We start from the raw sequence: 26,657 nt of genomic DNA on the forward strand, positions 1-26,657 counted from the left end.
ACCACACACACACACACACACACACACACACATTAAAATATTGCTGTTTGTATATGAAAGTGAAAGTGTGGAGTACTTAATGCATATGTATTGCATACATTGTTTATTTAACTGAATTATTTTCCTTGTGACTTGAGTTTCATACTGATCTGTGTACACTAAGAATGCAAATATATATATGATATATATATATATTATAGATCATGGTTTATAATCATTCAAAAGGAAGTAAGAAAATAGAGATATAACATTTAATAAAACATTATTATTATCTGCAAAAATCAAACATGGTCTCTTACAGCTGTTTCAGTTAAACCTAATAGATTAAATAGTAATTACTAAAATCATTTATATTAGGCAAAATCTCTTCAGCAGGCTAAAAAAAATATATACTGTTAGGTTTTTAAGTGTTGTATTTTAAAATCATCACAGCAGAGTGAGTGTGTGTATGTATACATATATATATATATATATATATATATGTATATAAAGGTGGCAAGCTGGAAGAATTGTTAGTGCACAGGGCAAAATGTTTAGCACCACTTCATGGCACCTTCATTTCATCTGTCTTTATCTGACTTCAAATTTCTGCTATCCATACCTACCTCCCCTCCCTGACCAAACTTATTATTCCATTGTTTTCTACTCTTTCATGTCTGCTATTCCATCCATCCATCCACACATACACCCTCACCACTACCCTCTGTGGTCAATAAATAAAATAAGTATCAGTTTAACACTGGGGTCAATGTAATCAACTTACCCTTCCCCTGAAATTGTTGGTCTTGTACCAAAATTTGAAACCAATATATATTTGTATGCATGTATATATATATATATATATATATATATATATATACATATACATACATACATATATATATACATATATATATATATATATATATATATATATATATTTTTATTCCTTTTACTTGTTTCAGTCATTTGACTGCCTTTAATTGAACGAATCGACTCCAGGACTTATTCTTTGGAAGCCTAGTACTTATTCTATTGGTCTTTTTTGCTGAACTGCTAAGTTACAGGGACGTAAACACACCAGCATCAGTTGTCAAGCCACCCACCCACACATACATATGTGTGTGTGTGTGTGTACAACTGGCTTCCTTCAATTTCTGTCTACCAAATCCACTCACAAGGCTTTGGTTGGCCTGGGGCTATAGTAGAAGGCATTTGCCCAAGGTGCCATGAAGTGGGACTGAACCTGGAACCATGTGGTTGGTAAGCAAACTACTTACCACACAGTCACATTGTCATCATCGTCATTTAACATCTGTTTCACATGCTGCATTGGACTGGATATTAACATAACATATATGGCACAATTGCTTTGAGGTTAATGTCAGTGTTGTACCTAGTGCCAATAATTACCAGAATGCAGCTGGACTAGAAAATAGCCTTTACGTTGCTGTTTGGCCTGCTAGAAATAGCTGCCAAGTCAAAGATCACAGCTTGTTTGTCATCTTGAAACACAGAAAGCTATATTGAATAATGTAGTCATAAATACACTACACATGGAAGTAAGATGTGATCGTCATAGTTAGAATGTCTTGGACAATAGTTTGGTTTCCTCAATGAATTATAATAATCACAGATGTTCTTGTTAGTGTTCACGTCATAACTGATGGTTTTCAGGATACTTAGCCCTTCTCACTCATTCTTTCATCATTTATACTTACACTCATTTAAAGTTCAACTCTTGTCATGTGACTCCTGAGACAAATCAAAGCTTTCCAACAGCTCTTGTGTCATGTGATCTATGAGGCATGTCAAAGGTCTCAGACAGCTCCAATGTCATGTGAGTCTATGTCAAAGCACTCTGCAAATACGGCCATATTCTCTCTGTTGCAATATTCATTCAATATCAAGAAGCTTTTGGTAATCCAAAGGGCTTGATTTATAGGCCTAATGTATAGGAACAGTCCTACAATGTGTCCAAGTTATGTTGGTGTTTAGCAACAGTCTCACAACAATGGAATTATTTGTATTTTCTGCTCCCAGATAATGTCGCATAGCTTTTCTACTGTCTTTTTAATTCTAAAAAATGACACCTGCCAATGGTTTTCTACAAAAATCATACATATATATATATACACACACACACATGTGTGTGTATGTACATGTATATGTATATATGTATATGTATATATACATATATGTGTATATGTATATATATATGTATGTGTCTATGTACATATATATATATATATATATATATATATATATATATATATATGTGTATATATATATATAAATAACCACATATGAATTGTTGGCGATGTTTTTTCTTCCATTTTCCTTTTCTATTGGACTTTCCTCTCTCTCCTGTTTCTGAAGAAGAGCTTTGCTTGAAACATAAAACCACTTTTCTTTCTTTCCTTGAGTGTCTGCTAATACTTTACATTTACCATGTCCTTGCATATATATATATATATATATATGTATGGTTAATTCAAAGAACAACCAATTCAAATAAATAAGTAAAATTAACGGACACCAAGAAATGTATTAGCTTGAAGTTTGGTAAAAAGAGAGAGTTTGACGTTTCGAGCATAACTCTTCATTGGAAATGAGAAAAGGAAAAGTCCGAAGAGAAAGAAATCACCAACAGCATATGTGTAATTACATTGGTGAGGTATATATATATATATATATATATATATATATATATATATATATATATATACTTATATAGCCTAACATTGAAGCTTGACTAACAGGAAAGAGAACAATGATTACTTAATAAATGATATATACCATCCTTGTAGCTATCACTCCACATCTGATGTAGGCAAAAAATCATTCTTAAGGCTTTGCCTGATCTAAGAATATGGGAGAAGACACTTGTTTAAGATGTTGTACAGTGAGATTAAAACTTAAGATCATGCAATTTCAAAGAGAAGTTCTTAATAATGAGAGTGCCTGCAGCCATTCTTCTCAAAAAAAGAAAAACTGGTTTATGTAATCTTTTATATAAAAACAAAGATGAGGTGGTCATGGCTGGAACATCTCTGATTATAGTCATATACATTCTGATTATAGTCATATGCATTCTGGTCTGTCTTGGGATTTTAACAGATGTATGTTGTATCATATTCTAAAGCACAAGGACCTTCCCTTTGGACAATACTGAGATGTGGTGACAGTGAAAGACATAACAATAAGGACACTATGACATGTCAGTACCAAGCTGGTTGTAATTGTCTCTCAGTGACCTAATTAAGGAAAGTAACCTCTTATGACAACTCTCATCACAACCTTTATCTAATTACATATATTCTGTTACTTGCCTTAGTTTTATATTTTTGTTGTTTTTCTGTCATGATGTAAGGGGTCAACCTCATGGCTGGCTAGTGTCATGTATGTTGGTCAACATGTGTACAATGTGTGTATATATATATGTATGTATGTATGTATGTAGAGAGAGAGAGAGAGAGAGAGAGCAATGTTTGTGCAATGATATAAGCGATCCTTGTGGCTATCACCACATGTCTGATGTAGACAGCACACAAAAGTCTGGTAGCAAGACAGTCAACAAAAATAGTGTTCTCCTGCATAGCAGTGATGGAAGGGTGGTTGTGACCTACTGTATAGTAGTGATGGAAAAGGGGAAGGTTCTCTCCTCTATACCGAAGTGGAGAGGGGTTAAAAGAAGTAGAGTGCGAGAGAGAGAGAGAGAGAGAGAGGAGAGAGATTCTGGTAATGGTGCTGCTGGAGGTGAACACCACTATTGATTGATTCTGATTGTGTTTGAGGATGTGTGTGTGTGTGTGTGTATTGATCCATTCTGGTAGGGAAAGCAGCACCACAATAGCACAGTGTCTGCTGCATCCTGCTGCCACCCTGACACCACCACCGCCATTACCCTTCCCCACAGCGAAGGGTGGCGGTGGTGGTGGGAGTGATTGTAGTTGGAGAGATACATTCTAGTCTTTGGAATTACCTCTTCTCAATCTGCTCTGTCAACGGTTTACTAATGTTGATTATTAAGGGTCAACTTGTCCTCCCTCCTCTAGTTTAAGGTCAACTTTAGCCATGACACCAATTCTTCTAAACAATATGTATTTTGACAGATTGTTCTCACTGACTTCTCAATTCATGCAAATTTCATTCTGTTGTACTACCCTCCTCATCCTCCTCCTCCTCGCCCCTGCTCCTACCACACTCGATTTCTTTCAATGTATGTATATATGTGTGTGTGTGTGTATGTGTGTGTGTGTGTGTAAAATTATGTCAGATAAACATAATTGGAAACTAATTCATCATTAGACAGCTTGAAGTATTATACATAGTGAGACACTCTGAGTTATAAAGCAACTTCAACTTCAAATGGGAAAAAAAATTCTTTACTAAATGTATTAGTCTTCTTTCAGCATTTTGTTCTGTTTACCACAGCAAACTAAATATGTATTAATTAAACACACATCATCATCATCATCATCATTTAACTTCCATCTTCCAATGCTGACATGTGTTGGACATATGTATATAATATACACACACACACACACACACAAAACACATTATGAACGACAAAGAACAAAAGTTACATAATTACTTTCATTAGCTTACAGTCGTTTCTGCTATAAGAAGCTTGGGTTCAGAGCTGAGTGCTTGCGTGACATCTGTTAACTTCCTTAAGCCATTTAAATGAAACGTACAACATGTATGAAGCAATTGAAAAGTGATTATGCTTCTCCTGTTCTTTTATCATTTATTAATTGATAAAATCAAAATTTGCCCTGGCCTTAACTGTCGTGAAGAAGCTTAACACCACATGGATAAGCATTTCCATCAGTTTTCTCATGAAGCTCAAACTGTACAAGTCTGTAGCAATCTCCATCTTTATGTACTGATATAAAAGCTGGATATTCACACAGCTTACATGGAAAAAAAGAATCTAAACATTTGATCTTTATAAGGCTGCAATGAATGTCATCCATAGAGTACCAGACAACTAGCAACTTTGCTTTGGTACTGTGAAAAACTGAAAACTTGCTGGGCATGGCCAGGTAATCCTTTGCAACTTTGTCCAAAACATTTTTCCTAGTACAGTTGAAGGATGACAAAGGAGAAGCAGATAAAGAAGTCCTGGACCAATAACATCAAAGACTGGGCAGATCTCAACACTGTGGTCCTTCTGCATTTGGTGGAGGACAGCTCTCAGTAGCAATTACTGACTACCAGAGTGCCAGAATGTTTGGAATTAACTGCAGATGCCAGTCCCATGAAGATGGTGATGATAATGATGATATAGTATATCTGTGTGTGTGTGTGTGTGTGTGTGTGTGTATACATTAAATGATGATGATGATGTGGCTGTGTGGTAAGAAACTTGCTTCCCAACCACATGGTTCTGGGTTCAGTCTCACTTCATGGCACCTTGGGCAAGTGTCTTCTACTATAGACTTGGGCCGACCAAAGCCTTGTGAGTGGATTTGGTGGACGGAAAGGCTCTAGGAGAAAACATTTGCCTAAGGTGCCACGCAGTGAGACTGAATCCAGAACCATGTGGCTAAAAAGAAAACTTCTTACCCCACACAGTGTGTGTGTGTGTGTGTATATATATATAAGATTAATCAGCCGAAATTGCGAGGATGATCTGGTTCTTGACTGAAGATTGAAGGCTTCGAATGTCCCGCCCGTGTTTTTTGTATCGTCTTCTAAATGTTTTGCGTTCTTGTCCCAGTTTGTATTTTTTTACATATACATATATATATATATATATATACATATACATACATTGGTACAATTTTAGTTCATGTAAGTGAGATATTTGATCGCAGAGATTGCGTGCAACAACTCAACCCCAAGTCAGTAGTATGTGAGTTAAACAAACAGGAAGAGCAGCATCAAATACACACCATAAAGAAAATATGGAATATTTATCACAATTTCAGAGTGTACCAGCTATCACTACCTCAAAGAAAGAGAAAAAAAAAAACTCAATACATAACAATTTTTACATTTGTGTGTGTGTGTGTGTGTGTGTGTGTGTGAGTCTGGTGTTGCTATTAATTTCTTTACAGCTTTGTTTTCGTGCAACCGCAATAGTGCCTGTTGTTTACCTCCTGAAGGTTACAATGCACGATATGATAAAACTGAAAAACCACATGCTGTACTCTCTCGTAGTGGGGTTAGTTGCACTTCCTTATCCTCTCCCCTTCCTAATATATATATATATAATATATATATATATATATATATATATATATATATATATATATATATGTATATCAGCTTCACCAATGTTAACCACACATTATTATTAGATATGAGGAAATAATTAGGCTTACTTAAACACATTATATACGTGTGTGTGTGTATGTGTGTGTTTATAAGCATGCACACACATATTTGTATATTACTTGTATTTCAAACTACGATTACTATCACCGGCATCAGCATCACACCGTATATCATCATACTGTGACTGACTTCCAATCATTGTTTAACAAACCCAAACAAGGAACAATATTGATAGTAAGGGGAGAGGGGAAGTGGAGAGTGGAGGTAGTAAGGAACAGAGAGGGCGTAACCAGGGAGAGAGGAAGAGATAACGATATCTGATATATATATACATATATATATATACACACATATATATATATACATATATATATATATATATATATATATATATATATTGTGTTCTTTATATATGTTTATGCACACATACACACACACACACACGCACGCACCTCTGTATGTGTGTATGTATCTTTCCTTGTATCATGAATCTGTGTGCGTATAGCTATATATCATATATGATAAACTTGTTATAAGTCTATGTTAATGCATGTATCATCTTCATATGTATTTATATGTATGTGTGTGTTTATACTGTATATGTATACTTGTGAGTGTGCATATGTTTTTATATACATGTGTATGCTTTTATGTATGTGCACATATATATATATATAAATGTATACACACACACATATTTAGACATATGCATGTTATCTGCACATTGAGTGCATGTGTATGTCTGTAGCTATCAAAATATATGCATAGCTATATGTAGGTATGTGTAAATATGTATATGCATCTCTCTGTCTCCTTCTCTCTCCCTTCCACACTCACACATACATACATGTGTACATATATACATACATACATATATATATATATATATATGTATGTATACATATATTCATGTATGTATATATATGCATATATGTATGTATATATGTATGTATGTGTATATATATATATATATATATATATATATATATATATATGTGTGTGTGTGTGTGTGTGTATATATATATATATATATATACACATATATGTGTGTTATATGAAGTAAGTATGTGTGTGAATGTAAGGGTTGGGTGTGGAGTGCTCCTAACCAGAATCTGTGTAATCAATTATGTATGGAATTCTCATTATCACAAACTTTACTGTAATCCATTAACTGATTGCTGGGGATTCATAATGTGGCCTTTAGGGAGCTGAAAATAATAACCAAATATATCTAACAAAAAATAACAACAGCAGCCATAACACTATTGCTAACAACAACCACAACGACTACAACAGCAGCAAACAGAACAACATTAAGTTAAATGCATATACATGGACTTTCACTTTGAAGAAAAAATGTTATGGTTGAATTTGTGTAGATAAACACAGAAGCAAGTTGTTTTGCTTAACTACCATTAAAGTTTAATTATTTTTCTTTCAATAAATTTATGTTGTAAATTATAAGATCATTGCAGTGTTTGCCTGTTTCTCTTCATTAACACTTTCCTGGTTGTACGGCTACTATTTCTGTGTCTCCCTCTTCAATGTACATTCTTTCCCTATCTTCATCAACATGACTTTTTTCTCTCTCTCCCCTCCCACTCATTCTCTCCCTTTTTGTGTTCTTTTGTAAAATGAGATCCACTTGTAGATAGATGTAGGCATTGCCTTTTATTCTCTTAACATTTCCGAAACTACATTAAGCAGACTTGGATATTTAATTAGAGCCAGTGCCAAGTTGTTGTTGCTGTTGTTCTTGTCATTGTTTTTGACTCTCCAAGAGCTGCTTATATTCTTCTGCATTGACTTCCCACAGCCCCTTCTGCATAACACTAACACTCTACAGAAAACTATTTCTCTGTTCAGCAAGGGATGATGTATGTAGCTTCTGCATGTAGAGATGGGACTATTGAATTGCTTGGATGTTAGATTTTCAAATTGTAGATCGCAGGTTCAAATCTACTGCTGAGATTTCATTGTGTTTCTTGGGTTGAACTCATTGTTCTTTATGACACCAGTTCACTTGATTAACACAGGATTTGACTCAAGATCCCATGGGAAATTTAACCCTAATCCAGTTAAACCCATGAAACTATGGGTCAATAATTGTCCTTTAAAGCCTTGAGGGATTATATGCATACATATATGCTTGATGACTGTCTACCAGTTGGCCGATCATAACCATCACTGACAAATTGACTTCCATCCCTCCATCCATGCATCCATCCATCTCTGTTGATTTACTGAAAAGCAATAAATTACAAAACTCAGTATGTAAGTGTAGAGTACAGTTGGAAACACTGAAGTCATTGTCACTATTCTTCTTGTTAAAGTATAATAAATGAGTATTCCACAAAAATTTATTCAGTAATTCTTCAGTTTAATGCTAAAATGTGTTAAAAAACATACATGTATATATATATATATAATATATATATATATATATATATATATATATATATATGCACACATATATTTTACACACACACACATCAACAATAGAGAGCAGCTGCCATATTTCATTCCATAATGGCTACCTCTGAAGAGCACAGGGTTGCATAAATCAGATTGTTACCTAACACTCCATTGAATCTCTAGTGTGAAACCAATTGGTAATTTTGACCGTAATGGATATATAATACTATACGCTTTGATTATTATTATAGTATATATATTGTTGCTATTATGTAAAAGTTTCATAAGTTCAAAACATTGCTTTTTTCAGAAAAGGAAAAAATAGTTTCACCATTCCATAGCAAAACCATTGTACTACACTTTCACAAGTCACTTTGATATGTCATGGTCAATGATAAATACTCTGTGATATACTAGGGTCTCTTTACTCCTCAGTTGTTGGATTCAGTGTAGTTTTGGTTTTGGGTTTTGTCTCAGATATTCTTTAAGTCTCATTAATAAATTTTTTATTAGAATGTATGAACCTCTCATCATCTCAGTTACAACTCTGTAACTAACCACAAGAAGTTTTCATGCCTGATTATGCAAACCTTATGGTTAGAAAGGCATGAATTTCACAGATTCACACTTTAACTTATATGTGTAAGAAATGAATTTTTAAAATCATCTTTTCAATTTTAGAAAATAAATGTTTGTACATTTATTTTTTCTGCTGTTTACGTGTGTAAAATAATAACGTTTTTGTTCGGTTTTAAAATTAGGATTGGTGTAATATTATGTATGAAAGACCATTAGTGTAATTTTATGTATGAAATACCATTAGTGTTATAATTTTTACAATAGAAGCCATGCCTGTTGTGACTTAATTAACTTAATTATGCTTCATATCGATTTTATTAGGTTTTCCATTGATTGACTTAATATGTTGTGAAATCACATTGGTGATGCCTCATTATGCAAAATATAACTAAGTAATAAATGAAAAGCACAAATAAAAAACGTGTAACCATAACAACACAAATGGTTTTTCTTTTGTGATCTTTTGCTGGATAAAATTTTAAGTGTTACTTTAGACACGTAAATAGCAAAAATTTCAATATTTTCTCGCTCTCTATCTTATTGTTCTTTTCAAATATGGCCTCATATTCAACACTGTTTCTCAGCCTTGATAACTATTTTCAAATCAAATTTTATTTAGTTTAGCTCGGGTTTATTGTCATTTTGGATATGTTATGTTAGCATGAGAAAGACAGACTCGAAGAGTGTAGAGAAAGAGGTTGCGATTGGGCTATTTAAACCACTGATGAAGAGAGGCCGTGTAAATTTATTTGATCTTTTTTTTTTCCTTTGTGGGGGAGAGAAAATTACTGTGATGATGTATCTAGTGTAAATGTGGATGGATGAGAGATGCTAAGTGGAAAACTTCCATGTGGTGATGGTGGAAGATAAAGTGCATTTCTTGTGATGATGTGATGATTGAAGGGCTCTGTAATTGAGACCACAACATAGGGGTGTTGGGATGAAGTTGCAATGGAATCTAATTATAACTGCGACACAGTATAGGGACCAGGGAGGAAGTGATTAGATGAAGGACTTTGTTTTTGCAATTTTGGTGCAGGATTCAGACATTTAGGAAGATAGCCATTTTAATAGGAACTAATGGGTACAAGATGATAACAGCGACAACGATAATGTGATTATATCATTATACCAGTGGGGTACATTGAATGTTGTGCCAGCAAAATAAAAACAGTTATAACAATTAATACATATCAGTTATTAAACATAGATTTAATTGACATTAATTAATGCAATATGTTAGTGTGATTACAGTAATATAATTATTCAAACAAAGTAAACATCATACACACACCACTTCTTTTTCTATTGATATCTTTAAAATCTGCAACTATACACCCTACTGTGGTGCACAAGCTCACACATGCTGCTATTAAAACCCTGTTCCATTAAACACCTAAACACCCTAAATATTCCCCTCGTTGTATAGTTAATGACATGTTTATTAGACAGCAGGGTATGTAATTGCTGAAAGGTAATTAACAAATTAGAATAATTACTGATGTCACACTCATATGTGATATCTTACATTCTATGACTGTTGAAAGTCTACAGTTTGGAGAATTAAAATCCTAGTTGTTATTTAGTTCCAGGCTGAAATTGATTTAACAGGCCTGTCATCAAAGATATTCCAGTTATGACCATCCTGTCTTTTATACAGACATATGACTACATTGTTCATTGTATCTTCCATTTCATTGCATAGTTTGGTTTAAGGCAACGAACTGACAAAATGCTTTGTAGCATTTCTTCCTGCCTTACGTTCTAGGTTCATATTCCGTCAAGGTTGACTTTGTCTATAATCCTTTCATAGTTGTTAAAAGAAGTACCAATGTAAAACAAGGGTCAGTGTAAACAATTTACCCCACCTCCCTTAAAATTCGCTGGACTTGTTCCAAAATTTGAAATCATTACATAAATTGGTTTGAATTGAGGGTTGTTTGACAGTTTGATCAAGCAGATTGAATGACTACATAGAGACTCCTTAGTTTACCCAAGCCCTCCCTCCTCCACCACTTCTTTTAGTTGTACACTACAAAGCAGTTGATTCAATACCAGCTGCTACTGAGACTACATTTCCTGATATCTTCAATGCTGTTCTCCCCTCTTCAATTAAGGAGTTTTGTCTTGCGAGTTAGTTGGCAACCTTACTTGTGCCAAGCCATGTAAAATGCACCCAGTACACTCTGTAAAGTGAATGGCATTTGGAAGGGCATCCGGCCATAGAAACCATGCTAAAGCAGCTAATGGAGCTTGGTTCTGTCCTTTGGCTCATAAGCTCCTGTTGAACCATCCAGCCCATGCCAACATTGAAAATGGACTTTAAATAATAACGATGATTTATTAAACCCTCCACTGATTAATACAATCTCATGTGTACATTTTATCTCCCACCACTTTGCCAAACCAATATGTGTTTCTGAGTGCTTATAATCGTTGTTTTGTCTATCTGCAGGACCAGTCATGTACACGGAGTAGTCTTATGGCCTTAGCTGTTAAATACGCCGGGGAATTGAACACTCATGTTGAGGATGTCTTTGACCGACTCGACGAATTACGCTGGTGGAAAATTACCAAAGATTCTGATAGTTTATCGGTAAGTAACTAAAAGCTATCTCTTCATGTTTTTCTTATATATATACATGTGTGTGAGTCTTATTGTTACTCTCTCTCTCTGTTATATATGTAAATATTTGTTACTCCCTCCCATCCTGTTATGTATCCATCTTTCTGGCTGAGTTCTATCTATCTGTCTGTCTATTTGTCTATGTTTCTATCTGTGTCTGATGTATATCTATCTCTTTTATCTTTTCTCTGTCTCTCTATCTATCCATCTATATTTCTATATTTTCATGTCTGTCTTTCAGTCTGTCTGATTGTCTGTCTAACTGTCTATCTGTGTATGTATGTCTGTGTCTCTATCTCTTTATCTTCTGTCTGTCTGTCTAACTGTCTATCTGTGTATGTATGTCTGTGTCTCTATCTCTTTATCTTCTGTCTGTCTGTCTAACTGTCTATCTGTGTATGTATGTCTGTGTCTCTATTTCTTTATCTTCTGTCTGTCTCTCTATCTGTATATCTATTTGTTTATATTTTTCCCCCTATATTTTCACATGTCTGTCTGTTTGTCTGTTTGTTTCAACCCCTTTCTTTGCCCCCTTCCCTCTGCCTTTTTATGTTTTTTTTTTCTCTAGAATTTTCTGAGAATTAAGCAATCTGTCCATTCATGTGTTTATTTCTGGATTGAATGTTTTAGTTCATTTGGGATTTGTACATTTTTCTTGTGAAACTCACCACATAGATACATGTACATGCACACACATACGCACACATGAACACATATGGGTCAAACATGACCTCAGTCAATAATTCAATAATGGACCAATATTATATTTCCTTTATCTTACACTATATATATATAATATATATATATATATATATATATACATAGATACACACACACACACACACACACACACATACACACATATATACATATGCACATTAAAATGTGGTTATAACTGTAACATAGCATAAAAACACAAGTTACAGCAAACAAACGATCAAATTGTGCTTTCTTCTCTTGCTGATGGTTCATGTAATATGTGTGTTCTTTCTATTTGATCCTGTGATACAGTGTGCCATTGCTCAGTACATATATCCTTGTCTCTTTCTTTTTGTAATGCAAAGTTATCAGATTAGGCTAGAAGTTGCCAATTATGCCACTTTGCAGAATTATGTGTTACTAATTTGTTTTTTTAATATTTTGGGCTACTTGCTCCTATTCTAGAATTTTAATATATAAAAATAAGTATTATATCAGATATGTTAAATTATCAACTAAGTTTTCTAGAATTGACCTAGAGGCAATCCATACCCTGTGTACGAATCTTATATGAATCCCATCTTGTATGTAAATGTGTGTGTGTGTGTGTGTATGTATAAAAATATGTATGTCTGTATGTATATTTATGTGTGTATCTATGTGAAAGTGTGCATTCTCTGAAAAATTGGTGACATTTTTTGCCATTTCCTTCTCAGCAAATTGTCCAGTAGCTCTGTGCTTTTGAATATTGGTGGAATGAAATCTCTGTTACTTGAAAAACAAGTAAAGGTTGGCGACAGGGAAGGCATCTGGTTGGGAGACAGACATAAATGAATGAATGAATATATTGATTTTTCTTGAAAAATTTCCATTTTGGATTACTTTCTAAAACAAATCATTGTCTGTCTGTCCGTCTGTCTCTCTCTCCCTCACTTTCTCTCTCTCTCTCTCTCTGCATCTCCAGGTCAGTATATGATGTGCTATTAACCAGGTATGGCTTTATGGTTTAGAAGTTTGTTTTGCAACCACATTGGTCTCCCATAGCCTCAAGATGGCTGAAACTATGTAAAGGGGTGGCATATTATACATGCAAACATACCTACGTACATCCATCTATGCATATATGTTCACACAAACATAAATGTATATGTTTGTGTACACATATGTATATCTTTCGTTGATGCAAATCTTTGAAAGATGTACACATAAGTTAAATACTGAAAAAAAAAAAAAAAAATCCTGACAAATCAGTGCACTTGGGCAAAAATACCTTGTGGTATTGAGTTTTCCAGTTATACAAACACCCTTTTGTTACTCTCACCACTGTAAATATAATGGACCAGTTGGAAATCTATAACTACTGATGAACTTTTTGTTTCAACAATACATTATATAAAATTACTCTCACACACTCTCTCTCTCCTTTCTCTCTTCTCTCCTTCTTTCTCTCTTCTCTCTAGTTACATCTTTCACACTCAGCTTCCAGTCACACCTCACACTCGCTCCTGCTCTTTTCTCTCACACTTTTATATTTTGTTTTTATAGTTTCTAAACACACACTCACTCATACATACCATAATCATCATCATTTAATGTCTAGCTTCCATGCTGGCAATAATTGGATAGGTTAACCTTTTCATTACCATATTTATTTTGCGACGCTCTAGGTTTCTTTCAATTAACTCTAAATATAACACAGAATTTGGTAAAATAACTTAGTTTAAAATTAAGCTAGTGTTAGGAACATAAATTGTGACTAAGGTTTGGTTGAAGATTTTAATTCAAAACTTATGAAAGCAAGACATTTGTACTACAGAGCCAGAGCCAGTTTCAGCCAGTTTGGTACTGAAAGGGTTAAGGTGGCGAGCTGGCTGAATCTTCACTGTGCTGGACAGAATGTTTAGCGATATTTCTTCCAACTTTACATTCTGAGTTCGAATACTGTTAGGGTTCATTTGCCTTTCATTCTTTTAGGATTGATAAAGTAAGTACCAGTTGAGCACTGGGGTCGATGTATTCGACTTACCCCTCCCCTCAAATTTCTGGCCTTGTGCGATAATTTGAAACCAATAATTGGACGGTTTGATAGGTGTCTGATAAGTTAGAGGACTTCATTATGCACAAATGTCTTCTTTGGCATGATTTCTGTGGCTGGATACCTTTCCTAATGCCAACCATTTTACTGAGTATGCAGGGTGCTATTTTCATGGCACCGGTAGTAGTTATGATCACCTCATACCTTGCAAGGCTAATAATGTAGAAGATGATAACATAAAATAAAAATACATCCAGAGAGAAAATTGTATTTTGATACACTGACAAAATACTGGATATATTGTCATTTGATAGATAACTGAAAGGAGGAATTGATAGTGACCTAAACATTTGGAATCTTTATATTGTACATGCATGCACACAAATGTAGTTAGTCAGCATTCTGAGCACCAGTAAAATAAATTCCTTGCAATGCTCAGAAGGCCATATAAAAGAAGCTGATAGCTTCTAAATAATCAGCTTCATCTTTAAACTAAGCAAAACATTACATTCCAGAAATGTCTTTTTAATATTAGATAATTTCAAAATTGATTTTATTTTCTAATTATGTAAGAAATTTGCTTTATAATTTAGTTTTTAAACAACATGTGATGGTTGAAAGGAGATGTGTCAGTGTTGTATACCATAGATAGGACGTGTATCATAGTGTATATAGTATGCATAAAATAATTAAGATATATATTACAACGTGTATAATGTAAATAGGATTATCATAGTGTGTCTAACACAGACAGAACACATGTTATATAGTATATAAAATAGCTAGGGCATGTTACAGTGTGTTACATGTATCATAGTGTGTACAACATGGATAGAACATGTGTCATGCAGTGCATGAAATAGAGAGGAAAGTGTGTATAACATAGAACACGGATAGAACATGTGTCATGCAGTGCATGAAATAGAGAGGAAAGTGTGTATAAAATAGTTAGGATATGTATCAGTGAGTATAAAACAGATGATACATATTTCGAAGTGCGTATATCCTAGACAGGACCTGTATCATAGTGTATAACTTAGGTAAGATATGTCACTGTGTGTGTCTAATGTAGATGGGACATGTAGTGGGCATAACATAAACAAATGCTACATCATTATATGTGCAATAGTTAGTGTGGTGAGCTGACAGAACTGTTAGCATGCTGGGAAAAATGCTTAGTGGCATTTCATTTGTCTTTACATTCTGAGTTCAAATTCTACTGAGGTCGACTTTACCTTTCATTCTTTTGAGGTCAATAAAATAAATACCATTTGAATACTGGGGTCGATGTAATCAACTTAACCCTTCCCCTGAAATTACTGGCTTTGTGCCAGAATTTGAAACCATTTTTTGTACAGGCTGTGTCCTAGCATGAACACAGGTAATTTGTAAGGTAGGTGAATGATACTTGATAACATACACTATATAAGTGAATGGTATTTGATAACATACACTCGTATACTTGAATGGTATGTTATGCCATACATTAGTATAGGTGAATGGTCTGTTGTGCCATACACTTGTATAGGTGAATGGTGTGATAAGCCATACACTAGTATAGGTGAATGGTATACACATATATCATGTATGGGTGAGTGGTATGTTGCAACAGTAATATAAGTGAATGGTGTATTATGTTATACACAAGTCTAAATCAATGATATGTTATACTTCAATCAGTAGAATATATACTATGCTTTAATGTTAGAGGTGTCTGTAAATTTCTTACATCTGTAGCTGTATCACTAGTGTTGTTGTTTAATCCTTCATCAGTCTTAGTGTCAAGTACTATGACCGAAGGGATTCCAGCTCCAACCATTCTGTTTCGTTTGTATACCAGAACCTATATTGTCTAATGTAACCTTCCTTTTTTTTTTTATTTATTTTTTTTTTTGGAGATGGTAGGATATGATTTAAGGGAGATCTGGTTGCTATGTCTAGCTGCTGCAGTTGTTATTGCTTTTGTTATTGTTGTTGTAGTTGTCATTGTTGCTGTGGTTGTTATTGTTGTTATTTTCACTGTTGCTGGCTACAGCTGCAGTTGTTGTGAGCAAAATCATACATTTCTAAAGCTTTGTCCATTATGCACTAGCTCCTCTCTCTTTCTCTCTCTCTCTCTCTCTCCACACACATGCACACACACACACACACACCACACACACACACACCACACACACACACACACACACACACACACACACACACACGAATTCACACTCACACATCTCCGTTTATCTGTATAATTTCCTGCTGACAGGTGACACAGGAAATTGTCAGCACACGGTAGTCCTTCCAACTGGTCTGCATCTCATTTTCTGCCCTGCACAAACTCCATATCACCATGGCAACAAAATATTTTGATTTTTTAAATATCTGGAATGTTGTTATTGTTGTTGTTTAGCCATGATTAAACAGACATGTGATCAATGACATTCCACCCATCTCTTTTCAGATTACACTATCCAATGTGTTCTTCCACATTTTCATAGGCATTCTCTCAAATGCTCTGAAGGCTCTTTAGAGGTAGTGGATAATTTCTGCTACCTAGGGGACCTAATTAGCTCTGGCAGAGGATGCGCATAAAGTGTAATTGTTAGAATAAGAATAGGATGGAGAAAATTCAGAGAGCTTTTACCTCTGTTGGCAACCAAAGGTCTCGCTCTCCAAGTGAAAGGAAGATTGTATGATGCTTGTATACAAACAGCAATGCTACATGGTAGTGAGACATGGGCCCTGAATGTAGAAAACATGTGAAAGCTAGAGAGGATGGAAGCTGCTAAGCTCTGCTGGATCTACAATACCAGTGTTCATGTGTGACAGTGTTAGTGTTTGACTTAAGCCTTATGAGTGACTTTGGGTAGATGGAAACTGTTTTGGAACCTGTTGGATGGGTGGTTGGATGGTTCTTATAATTCAAAGCTCCAGCCTTTATATTAATTCAGGATAGAAGTGTCTGTGGAATTCTTAGCTATTTATGCTATAATACAAGATGTACTGAGCCTATAATTCAAAGATCAAACTTCACCATTTATTGTGTCATTTTGGTCCAGCCTGATGATTACATTAAGGCTGTGTGGTTTTAAGAAACTCACTTTGCTACCATATGGTTTTGTATTCAATCCCACTGTGCAGTACCTTGGGCTGGTGTCTTCTATTGTAGCCCCATGCTGATCCATGCCTCATAAGTGAATTTGATGGAACTGTGTGGAAGATCATCATTATCATCATCATTATCATCATTGTCGACATTTAATGCCTGCTTTTGGTAGGATTGTTTGACAAAGAGCCAGCAAGCTGCAGGGCTGCATCAAGCTCCAGCATCATCATCTTTGGCATGGTTTCTATGGCTGGATGCCCTTCCTAATGCCAACCACTTTAAAAAGTGTGCCAGATGCTTTTTTCATGCCAATGACCCTAGTGAGGCTGCTATGTGGCTTGCAAGACAGAGAAAAAAAAAAAAAAACAAAAGTATAATCTTTAACCATTATGAGGAAATATTTGAGAAAGGAAGGTGGATGGGGCAGTGGCTGTATGCCAGGTGTTGAAAGGCTAAAGTATGATAGAGGGACAAGCGCAGGTGTCTTGCTACAGAGGAGATACATGGCTGGAGGAGATAAGAGGAAGATAGTGATGGTGTGCTAGAGCAAACTCTCAAGGAACAAGGTGAATATAAGAGAGGACGTAAGCAATGGGTCATGGGATGGAATGAGAGAATGAGTGCTTTCATAAGAGTGTGAGGTGTGTGTGTGTGTGTGTGTGTGTTTAACCTTATTCTCCTACCAGTTGAAGACCAGTGCTGGTCTGTTTATGTTCTCATAATTTAACGGTTCTACAAAAGAGACCATGAGAATAAGTAGTAGACTTGGAAATAAGCCTTAGGGTTGACGTGTTTGATTAAACCCTTCAAGGCCGCACCCCAACATGGCTGCAGTCTAATGACTGAAATAAGTTGTAGAAAAGATAAAAGATACAAGGTGTTTAAATACATTACAATAAAAGGGAATATCAGTAACTCAAATATCAAGTCTTGTTACACACTGTGTCACGCACTGTGTCACACACTATGCCATACACTGTCACACATTGTGTCATACTCTATGTCACACTGACTCTAACATTTTTACTCTAATACTACAAGTATGTAGTTCAGTTGATGAATAAAATGGAATATTCATTGTTGAAATCAAAAGAGTATCTATTCAATGTTGTTGTTGTTTGTTGTTACTGTGGTTGTTGCTGCTGCAAATGTTGTTGTTATTGCTGGTATTGTATTTTCCAATGGGTTACTGTTGTTAATAATTAGTTAACAAACAAGAAAATCAGTTTCCATATTGTCTGATGAGCTCAGCCCTTTTCGGAAACATTGGTTAAAAATATGTAATGTGTGTATATGTGTGAGTGAGTGTTTATTTGTATATCTGGGTTTGTGTGACTGAGTGTGCATTTATATGCATGTGTTTACAACTGTGTGTATGTGTGCATGTATGGGTTTGCATATGTTTATTGTATGTGCATGTGTATACACATGCATATTTATATGTTTGTGTGTTTGTGTATATGCATGTGTGTGTATGTGTGTGTGTGAGACCAGTCTACCAGAGACAACTTCCTAATCAATAATACTCCAATTGCTATCAGTGCTGCTGCCACCATCACAGCTACGGTTTTTGTTGTGTCAGAACACTTTACAGAGACAATGGTGATGCCAAGCCTCAATGCTTCTCTCTTCACCAACTGACACAGTTCTTTCTCTTAGTATCCCTTCCTCCACCCACCTTTCATCCCATCCACCCTGACGTTCTGAAGAAAATGGTACAAATTGCCAACTCCCCACTTCTCCCTGGTGCCAGCCTCATCCCTATTAAATAATCATCCCCAACACATCACTCAACCTGATAGAAATAACAGCCATATTTCCCAGTTACCAACAAATCATCCCTGCTATTTTAAAAATGGAAATACATCTTTGAGAAGTGAAGTCCAAGGTAGAAAATTTAGAAGAAAGATGGAATGATGATGATTGGAATAGCCTGATTATAGGTCTGTTCAGTCACTGCTGACCTGGGGTTAAATGCCACCACTACCCCTGCTGTCAAACACCACACCACCACCACCACCAACAACAACAACAACATTAGTACCGCTACAATTACCAACTTTATCATGACAAATATCACCACAACCACCTCAGTCATCATTATCAATATCACTTACAACCACCACCGCCACAATCACCACCACCACCATCACTACCAGTACCACTTACAATAACCACCACAACCACAATCATCGCTATCAATGCCACTTACAACCACCACCGCCATCATCACCACCAATACCACTTAGAAAACAGTAGCCACATCAATTTTACTAGATTGGGATGACTTCTCTTTCTCTCACTAAATAACAGCAACAATAATAACAAAAATAATAATGGTTTCAAATGTTGGCACAAGGCCAGTAATTTTAGCAGTGGGGTTAAGTTGATTACATTGATCCCAGTGTTCAACCAGTACTTATTTTATTGACCCCCACCCCACCAAAAGGATGAAAGGCAAAATTGACCTTGGCAGAATTTGAGCTTAGAACATAAAGATGAATGAAACACTGCTAAGCATTTAATGATTCTGCCAGCTCACAGCCTTAAATGAGCTGACTCTTACAGTTCACCTATAAACTGGAGAATAACAGCTAGGAGTGGACATTTACTTATCTTTAGTAGTCAGGATAAATGTGGATGTGTGGGGTTCTTTGATTGGCTCTGTGTGGTGGTCCTTCTTTTAGAATATTCTAATATATAACATTTGTTTTTTGTTCTTCCTTTTTTCAAAGATTCAATTTCATTATAACCCACACACTTTTTGTAACCTGTCCTTATAAAGTTCCTCTCATCTTGTTTTTGTGATAATAAAAGAAAAGATTATTATTGTTATTATTATTTGGGTCAATAACGTTGATTAGCTCCCTCTTTCAAAATTGCTGGCCTTGTGCCTGAAATAGAAGCAATTATTATTATTATTATTATTATTGAGTGAGAGAGCAGTGCATGCCATCACAGTGACATTGTGGTAAAATATATGAAACCCAGTATACCCATCATGACTACTTATCTGATAAGGGTACACCAGGCATATGCATCACAACCATTTGTGTGTGACATGGTGATCTCATATCAAGATAAACAGCGCATGACTTTGCAGGTGGGGCCCAGTTAGAATTTTCTTCAGGTCGAGTATCCCATCCCACTCTGTTTGTAATTAGAGATGCACATATAATCAGCCACTAAGGGACATGCTCAACTGGTTAAGGTTAAACAACCGACAAGCAAATCTGTAGTACTGAGCAGAATATTTACCGTATTTATACCAAGACAAAACAATGTACATGATAACACTTCCACTCAGTTAAGATCAGAAGCCATGAGAGCCACTGCCTGGTACTGCATCAGGGCATTTATTATTATTATTATTTTGAGGATTGTTAGGATGCTTGACAAAATGCTAAATGGTATTTCTTTTGGCATTACATTCTTAGTTTAAATTCTGCTGAGGTTAACTTCACCTTTTGTACTTTCGGGATTGATAAATTAAGTACCAGTTGGTCCCTAAGGTCAGTGTCATCAATCAGCCCCCTCTTCCAAATTTTCAGGCCTTGTGCATATAGTAGAATCAATTGTTGCATTCTAAATTCAAATTCTGCTGAGGTCAACAGCTAAAGTAACATGCTGGCAGAATCGTTAGCATACTGGGCAAAATGCTTAGTGGCATTTCATCTGTCCTTTTGTTCTGAGTTCAAATTCCGTTTAGGTTGACTTTGCCTTTCATCCTTTCAGGGTCAAAAAATTAAGTACCAGTGAAACACTGGGGTTGGTGGAATCGACTAGTCTCCTCCCACCAAATTTCAGGCTTTGTATCTTTAGTACAAAGGATTATTATCATTATTGAGTGAGAGAGCAGTACATGCCATCAAAATGACACTTAAGGGAATTGTTAGAGTAATGGTTTGCAGTATTTATTCAGCCTGCATTCTGAGTTCAAATCCTAGTGATTTCAGTCCTCCCAGGGTTGGTAAAATAAAGTACCAGTCAAGCACTAGGGTCAATGTAGCTGGCTAACCCTTTCCTCTCAAAACTGTTCGTCTCAAGCCTATATTAGAAACAACCATTTTTATTACAAACTTGTCATGAGGACACGATCCCTCACTACCATACTACATGGCACCACTTCTGCTACTACATCACATACTACATAACCACCACTAGTACACTATACAACACTCCACACTACATAACTATGCTATGTCCTGCACTACTACGCTATGTCCTGCACTACATAACTGCCACTGTGTTGCAAACAATGCTACTACACTGATTCATTGAATATCCAGTGTTTGGGGCCAAAATGATAGCAAATTAAAGCAGATATAACAATACTAAGGATGATGATGATGATCCTTCTCCTTTTCCTCTTCATCATCAATGTGATCATCATCATCATCATCATCATCATCATCGTCGTTGTCATCATGGTCCCATACGAACACACATTTTATGATTGTCTTTAAATGATTATCATGTTATCATGTGTGTCTGTAGTATCATGTGTGTGTTATGTTATTATCAATGTATTACAATATATGTGTGCGTGTATGAGTGTGTTTGTGCATGTATATACGTATGTATGCATGTTTGTGTGCATGTGTGTATTTGTATGCATGTATGTGGATGTGTTTCTGTGTGTTTCTGTGTGTGTGTACATGTATGTGTGTGTATTCATGTGTGATATTCATGATAAAATCAACGCTCCAGAATATCTCATCAGCTATTTCTTCTACTCTGAGAGTTTTGATGACTAACAACAACATGGGACTCACATCCATTCTAATTACACCATTCTAATTAAATCATTTTAATTATATATCCCTTTACATCCAAATCTGTGATATCTAAAAACAAACAGCTTCAGAGCAACTGTGGTTTAGAAAGAATGGAACTTTGGACATTTTTTGTTGTTGTTGTTGTTGTTAGCGTATGTATGTATGTGTGTGTGTGTGTGTATGTCAATTTTAAGGTCACCTTCTCTCGTGATTAATTCTATTTGATCAATGAGAAGGACTCGATCATGGTTTTCTGCTCGTCTTCTCTTCTTAGTTTCACGCTGATGTTGTTCATATCACATAGATATCATCATCATTATTACCAGCACCACCATTATCATTATCATCATCATTGCTTCAGTCATCATCATCACCATCATTAGCTGCACACCACCACCACCACCACCACCACCACCACAACCACTGACACCACACCATCATTGTCATTATAACCATCATCATAGCCAAAGTCATCATCTCATGCAGCAGCAGTAGCAGCAGCAGCAGCACCACCACCGTTATCGTTGTCATTGCCATTTTAATGTGCATATTTCTGTACTAGTACTGGCCAGATGATCTTCCATAGAACAAATTGCCTTGTACCATAGCTATTTATCATTTCATCCACGGGCCTAATCAACTAGAGATTTAAACTCCTGGTTTCTTCCTATATCTTCCTTGGTCTTACTCTACCATTGATACCTTCTACAGTCAACATACAAAAACCCTTCTTCCCATATCACGTATTGTCTATACTGGCTGCTATCAGAACAGGCCATTGTTACTATCTTGTATGCATTAGTTTTAGTTCCATTTACAGATATCTCTTTTTGAGCATGTTTGCATTTTTGAACATGTTTGCATTTAATTTAGAAGGAACGGTGTTGATTACATTTCCTGCCACAGCACACTCATTTATTCTTATATTCTGGAATAGTGGTTTGATAAATGATACTCTTGTGTTTTAGGTGATGTTGACTCTCTCTCTTAAATTTACATGTCAACTGATGACTTCCTACAAAAGTTGAAGGTAATCATTGATTACGCACCCTGCTATTGTACGATTATTTATTCTTATATCCTGCAGATATGTTTATTCTTATATTCTGGATTAGCAATTTGATAAATGACAGTTTTATGTTTTATATCGTATTGCCCATCCCTACCCCCTCCCCAGCCACTCTCCTAAATTTACATGTCACCTGATGCTTCCTACAAAAGTCCACAATAATCATTGATTACACTCCCTGCAACTGTCGAATCCTTTATTCATATATCCTGTAGAAAGACTTATTCTTTTATTCTGGAATAGCAATTTGATAAATGACACGCGTTTTAGATCATATAGACTCCCTCTCTTAAATTTACATATTGCCTAATGACTTCCTACAAATGTCCACCATATTAGGTTTTATTGGGGCAGGGAATATGAAAGAATGTGATCTTCATCATATCTTTTTCTGGTGAATTATTGACATAAACTGTTGGAATAATATTATTGTTATTTGTTTTTATGTCCGGGTTGTTGTCTTCATCTCATACCAATTTACTCAACTATAGAGGAGTAATACCTACTTTTACATATGGCAGGATGTTTTATCTGTCCCTATTTACTCAACTATTGAAGGAGTGATTATATGGTTTTTGCAACTGGTTGGACGTCTTTTCTACCACCAAGTTGCTAATTATAACTCATGATCATCATTATCATCATCGTCGTTGTCATCATCATCATCATCATCATCATCACCAATGACTAATGAAAACTAAGGAAGACTAAGGTTACATATTTCCTAAGTTATACTTACCAAAGATTTATCTGTTATCTGAAAATCGTCAACATTCAATGTTTACATCTCACTGCCATTTCTCATCACAAGTTCCATTCATGTTTTTATGAGAGAAAGTGAGAGAGAGAGAGAGAGAGAGAGAGCAAGGAAGATGGGAGAGAGAGAGCAAGGAAAAGGGGGAGAGAGAGAGAGTTTACTACTACCCGATGCTATGCTACCTTCACTGTCTCTATATCTGTCAGGGCACCAAATTGAAAGAGTCAGAGTATTAGAATACCTTGTGGTTGTATATTCAGACTCTCTGCAAATGTGATATTGTTGAGATCGTGTGTGTGTTTGTATGGTGCATGACATATTTTGGTTTAAAATGACATTGCATGGTGGCGATGTAGGTAGATAGCTTTGCAGTGTGATAGAGTTAGGTTCTAAGAGTTGACAAGCGAACAAATGTTTTTTTCTTTCTTTTTTCTTTCTATACATAAATGCTCTATTTTCCTCCTCCAGTTGTGGCATTGTGTTCGTCCCTTTAAAGTTTAATATCTTTTACTGTTAAGAGGTTGACCCTTTCCAAAACACACTGCATCACACTCACACACAATATATTGATATACATTCATACATTTATACATACATACATATTTACATGTACATGAAGAAAGAGAATGTGTGAGAGTTGTGTGTGTGTGTGGTGTGTGTGTGTGTAAATGAGAAAGGAAAATCAATAAAAGAAATTTTCATTGTTGTTGTTGTTGTTGCTGTGTCATTATCTAATTATGATAGTTATTTCTTGGTAAAAGAAACATATTCTTGGTCTCTTCTTTTTCTCTTCCCTCCCCCCATCTCTCCCTGCTTTCTTCCCCCACTTTTGGCCCCTATTTGCTCTTCAGCACTTAACATCTCTTACACCTCTATCATCAGCACTCCTCATCCCACTACCTCTTTCTTTTGTTGTCGTCGGTGTAGGTGGGGGGAGAGGGGGGAGTGTGGTGCGGCGGTGAATAGAAGGATGGCATAATGTAGCTGGGAGGAGGAGGGGGATGATGATGATGATGATGATGGTGGAAGTGGTTGTGAGGGGATGATGATGATGGTGCATTAATACAGGTCTTCTCTGTGTCAATGATTCTGATGTCATCACTAGGTTGAACTGCAGCTAGGGGTGGTGATGACGATGATTGGGACAGCGGTGGTAATGGCAGCGGCGGTGGTGGTGGTGGTTGTGATGATGATCAGAGTGATGGTGTGATGGTAGTAATGGTAATGCTGTTGATGATGGTGGTTGTGATGTTGTGATGACGATTGTGATGTTAATAATGGTAGTGGCAGTGATGTTGTTGATGATGGTGGTTGTGATGTCGTGATGACGATTGTGATGGCTGTGATGGTGTTGTTGATGCTGTTGTTGTCAGTAGTGGTGGTCTGATAGTGGTATTAGTAATGATGATTTAAGGCGACGAGCTGGCAGAAACGTTAGCACGCCGGGCGAAATGCATAGCCGTATTTCGTCTGCCGTTTACGTTCTGAGTTCAAATTCCGCCAAGGTCGACTTTGCCTTTCATCCTTTCGGGGTCGATTAAATAAGTACCAGTTACGCACTGGGGTCGATATAATCAACTTAATCCGTTTGTCTGTCCTTCTCTGTGTTTAACCCCTTGTGGGTATTAAAGAAATAGGTATTAGTAATGATGATGCTATTCTTTATGGAACCATAAACTCTGCCATGCTGTGGCTGTGATACTGTACCACCAGCAAAGCTGGTTAAGCTAATTGCACTGCCACACGAGGGTGTTGTGAGTGCTACCCTACGGAACCAGGACAGATATTGATCAGTTCTAACAAACACTTGAGTGGGGCAGGGATGTGTCTCAACCCCTCTACCCTTTTGCACTTTATCTCGGTGTTATACTTAACCCTTTAGCATTTAATCCAGCCATATCCAACCCAAATATTTCACCTATTTTATGTTAAAACTGACCATATTCAACCTCTCACAACTACCCTATAATGTCATTCTAAAAATATACAAACACCCCACTCAAATCATGTACCTACAAGATAATGCTTGGTTAATTCAAAATGATGTATGAATAAGCATTAGATTCGACAGAGTAATCTGGGTGCTATAGAGTTAAAGAAGCTATCAGAAACGTCCAAGAAGACATCAACTGCAGTTGTCATATAGATGGTAAGCTATTCAGGTATAAGGTAGAAAGTCAGATTCAGAACCAAGGTTATTCTGTGCACCAATTAACTTTATGCAAAGAATTTCTCAATTGTCGTCCATTCCAGAGATGACTTACAACCACTACCAAATAAACTTATGACAGTGACAATTATCTACAGTATAGTTCTCCACTCATTGGGCCAC

The 26,657-nt window shown here is 35.9% G+C and overlaps 1 protein-coding gene across 5 annotated transcripts in view; it reads left to right on the forward strand.

Annotated features, from left to right (window-relative positions):
- The window catches only part of LOC115232652 (SAM and SH3 domain-containing protein 1), a 382,483-nt gene that overhangs the window by 135,770 nt on the left and 220,056 nt on the right, over nt 1-26,657 (forward strand). For all 5 annotated transcript variants that reach the window (XM_029802657.2, XM_029802662.2, XM_029802660.2 and 2 more), the window contains one exon: nt 11,720-11,860. In XM_029802657.2, the coding sequence (XP_029658517.1) occupies nt 11,720-11,860 (141 nt within the window). The remainder of the gene's footprint in view (nt 1-11,719; nt 11,861-26,657) is intronic.

The sequence above is a fragment of the Octopus sinensis genome, linkage group LG2 (genome assembly GCF_006345805.1).
Source record: "Octopus sinensis linkage group LG2, ASM634580v1, whole genome shotgun sequence".
NCBI lineage: Eukaryota > Metazoa > Mollusca > Cephalopoda > Octopoda > Octopodidae > Octopus > Octopus sinensis.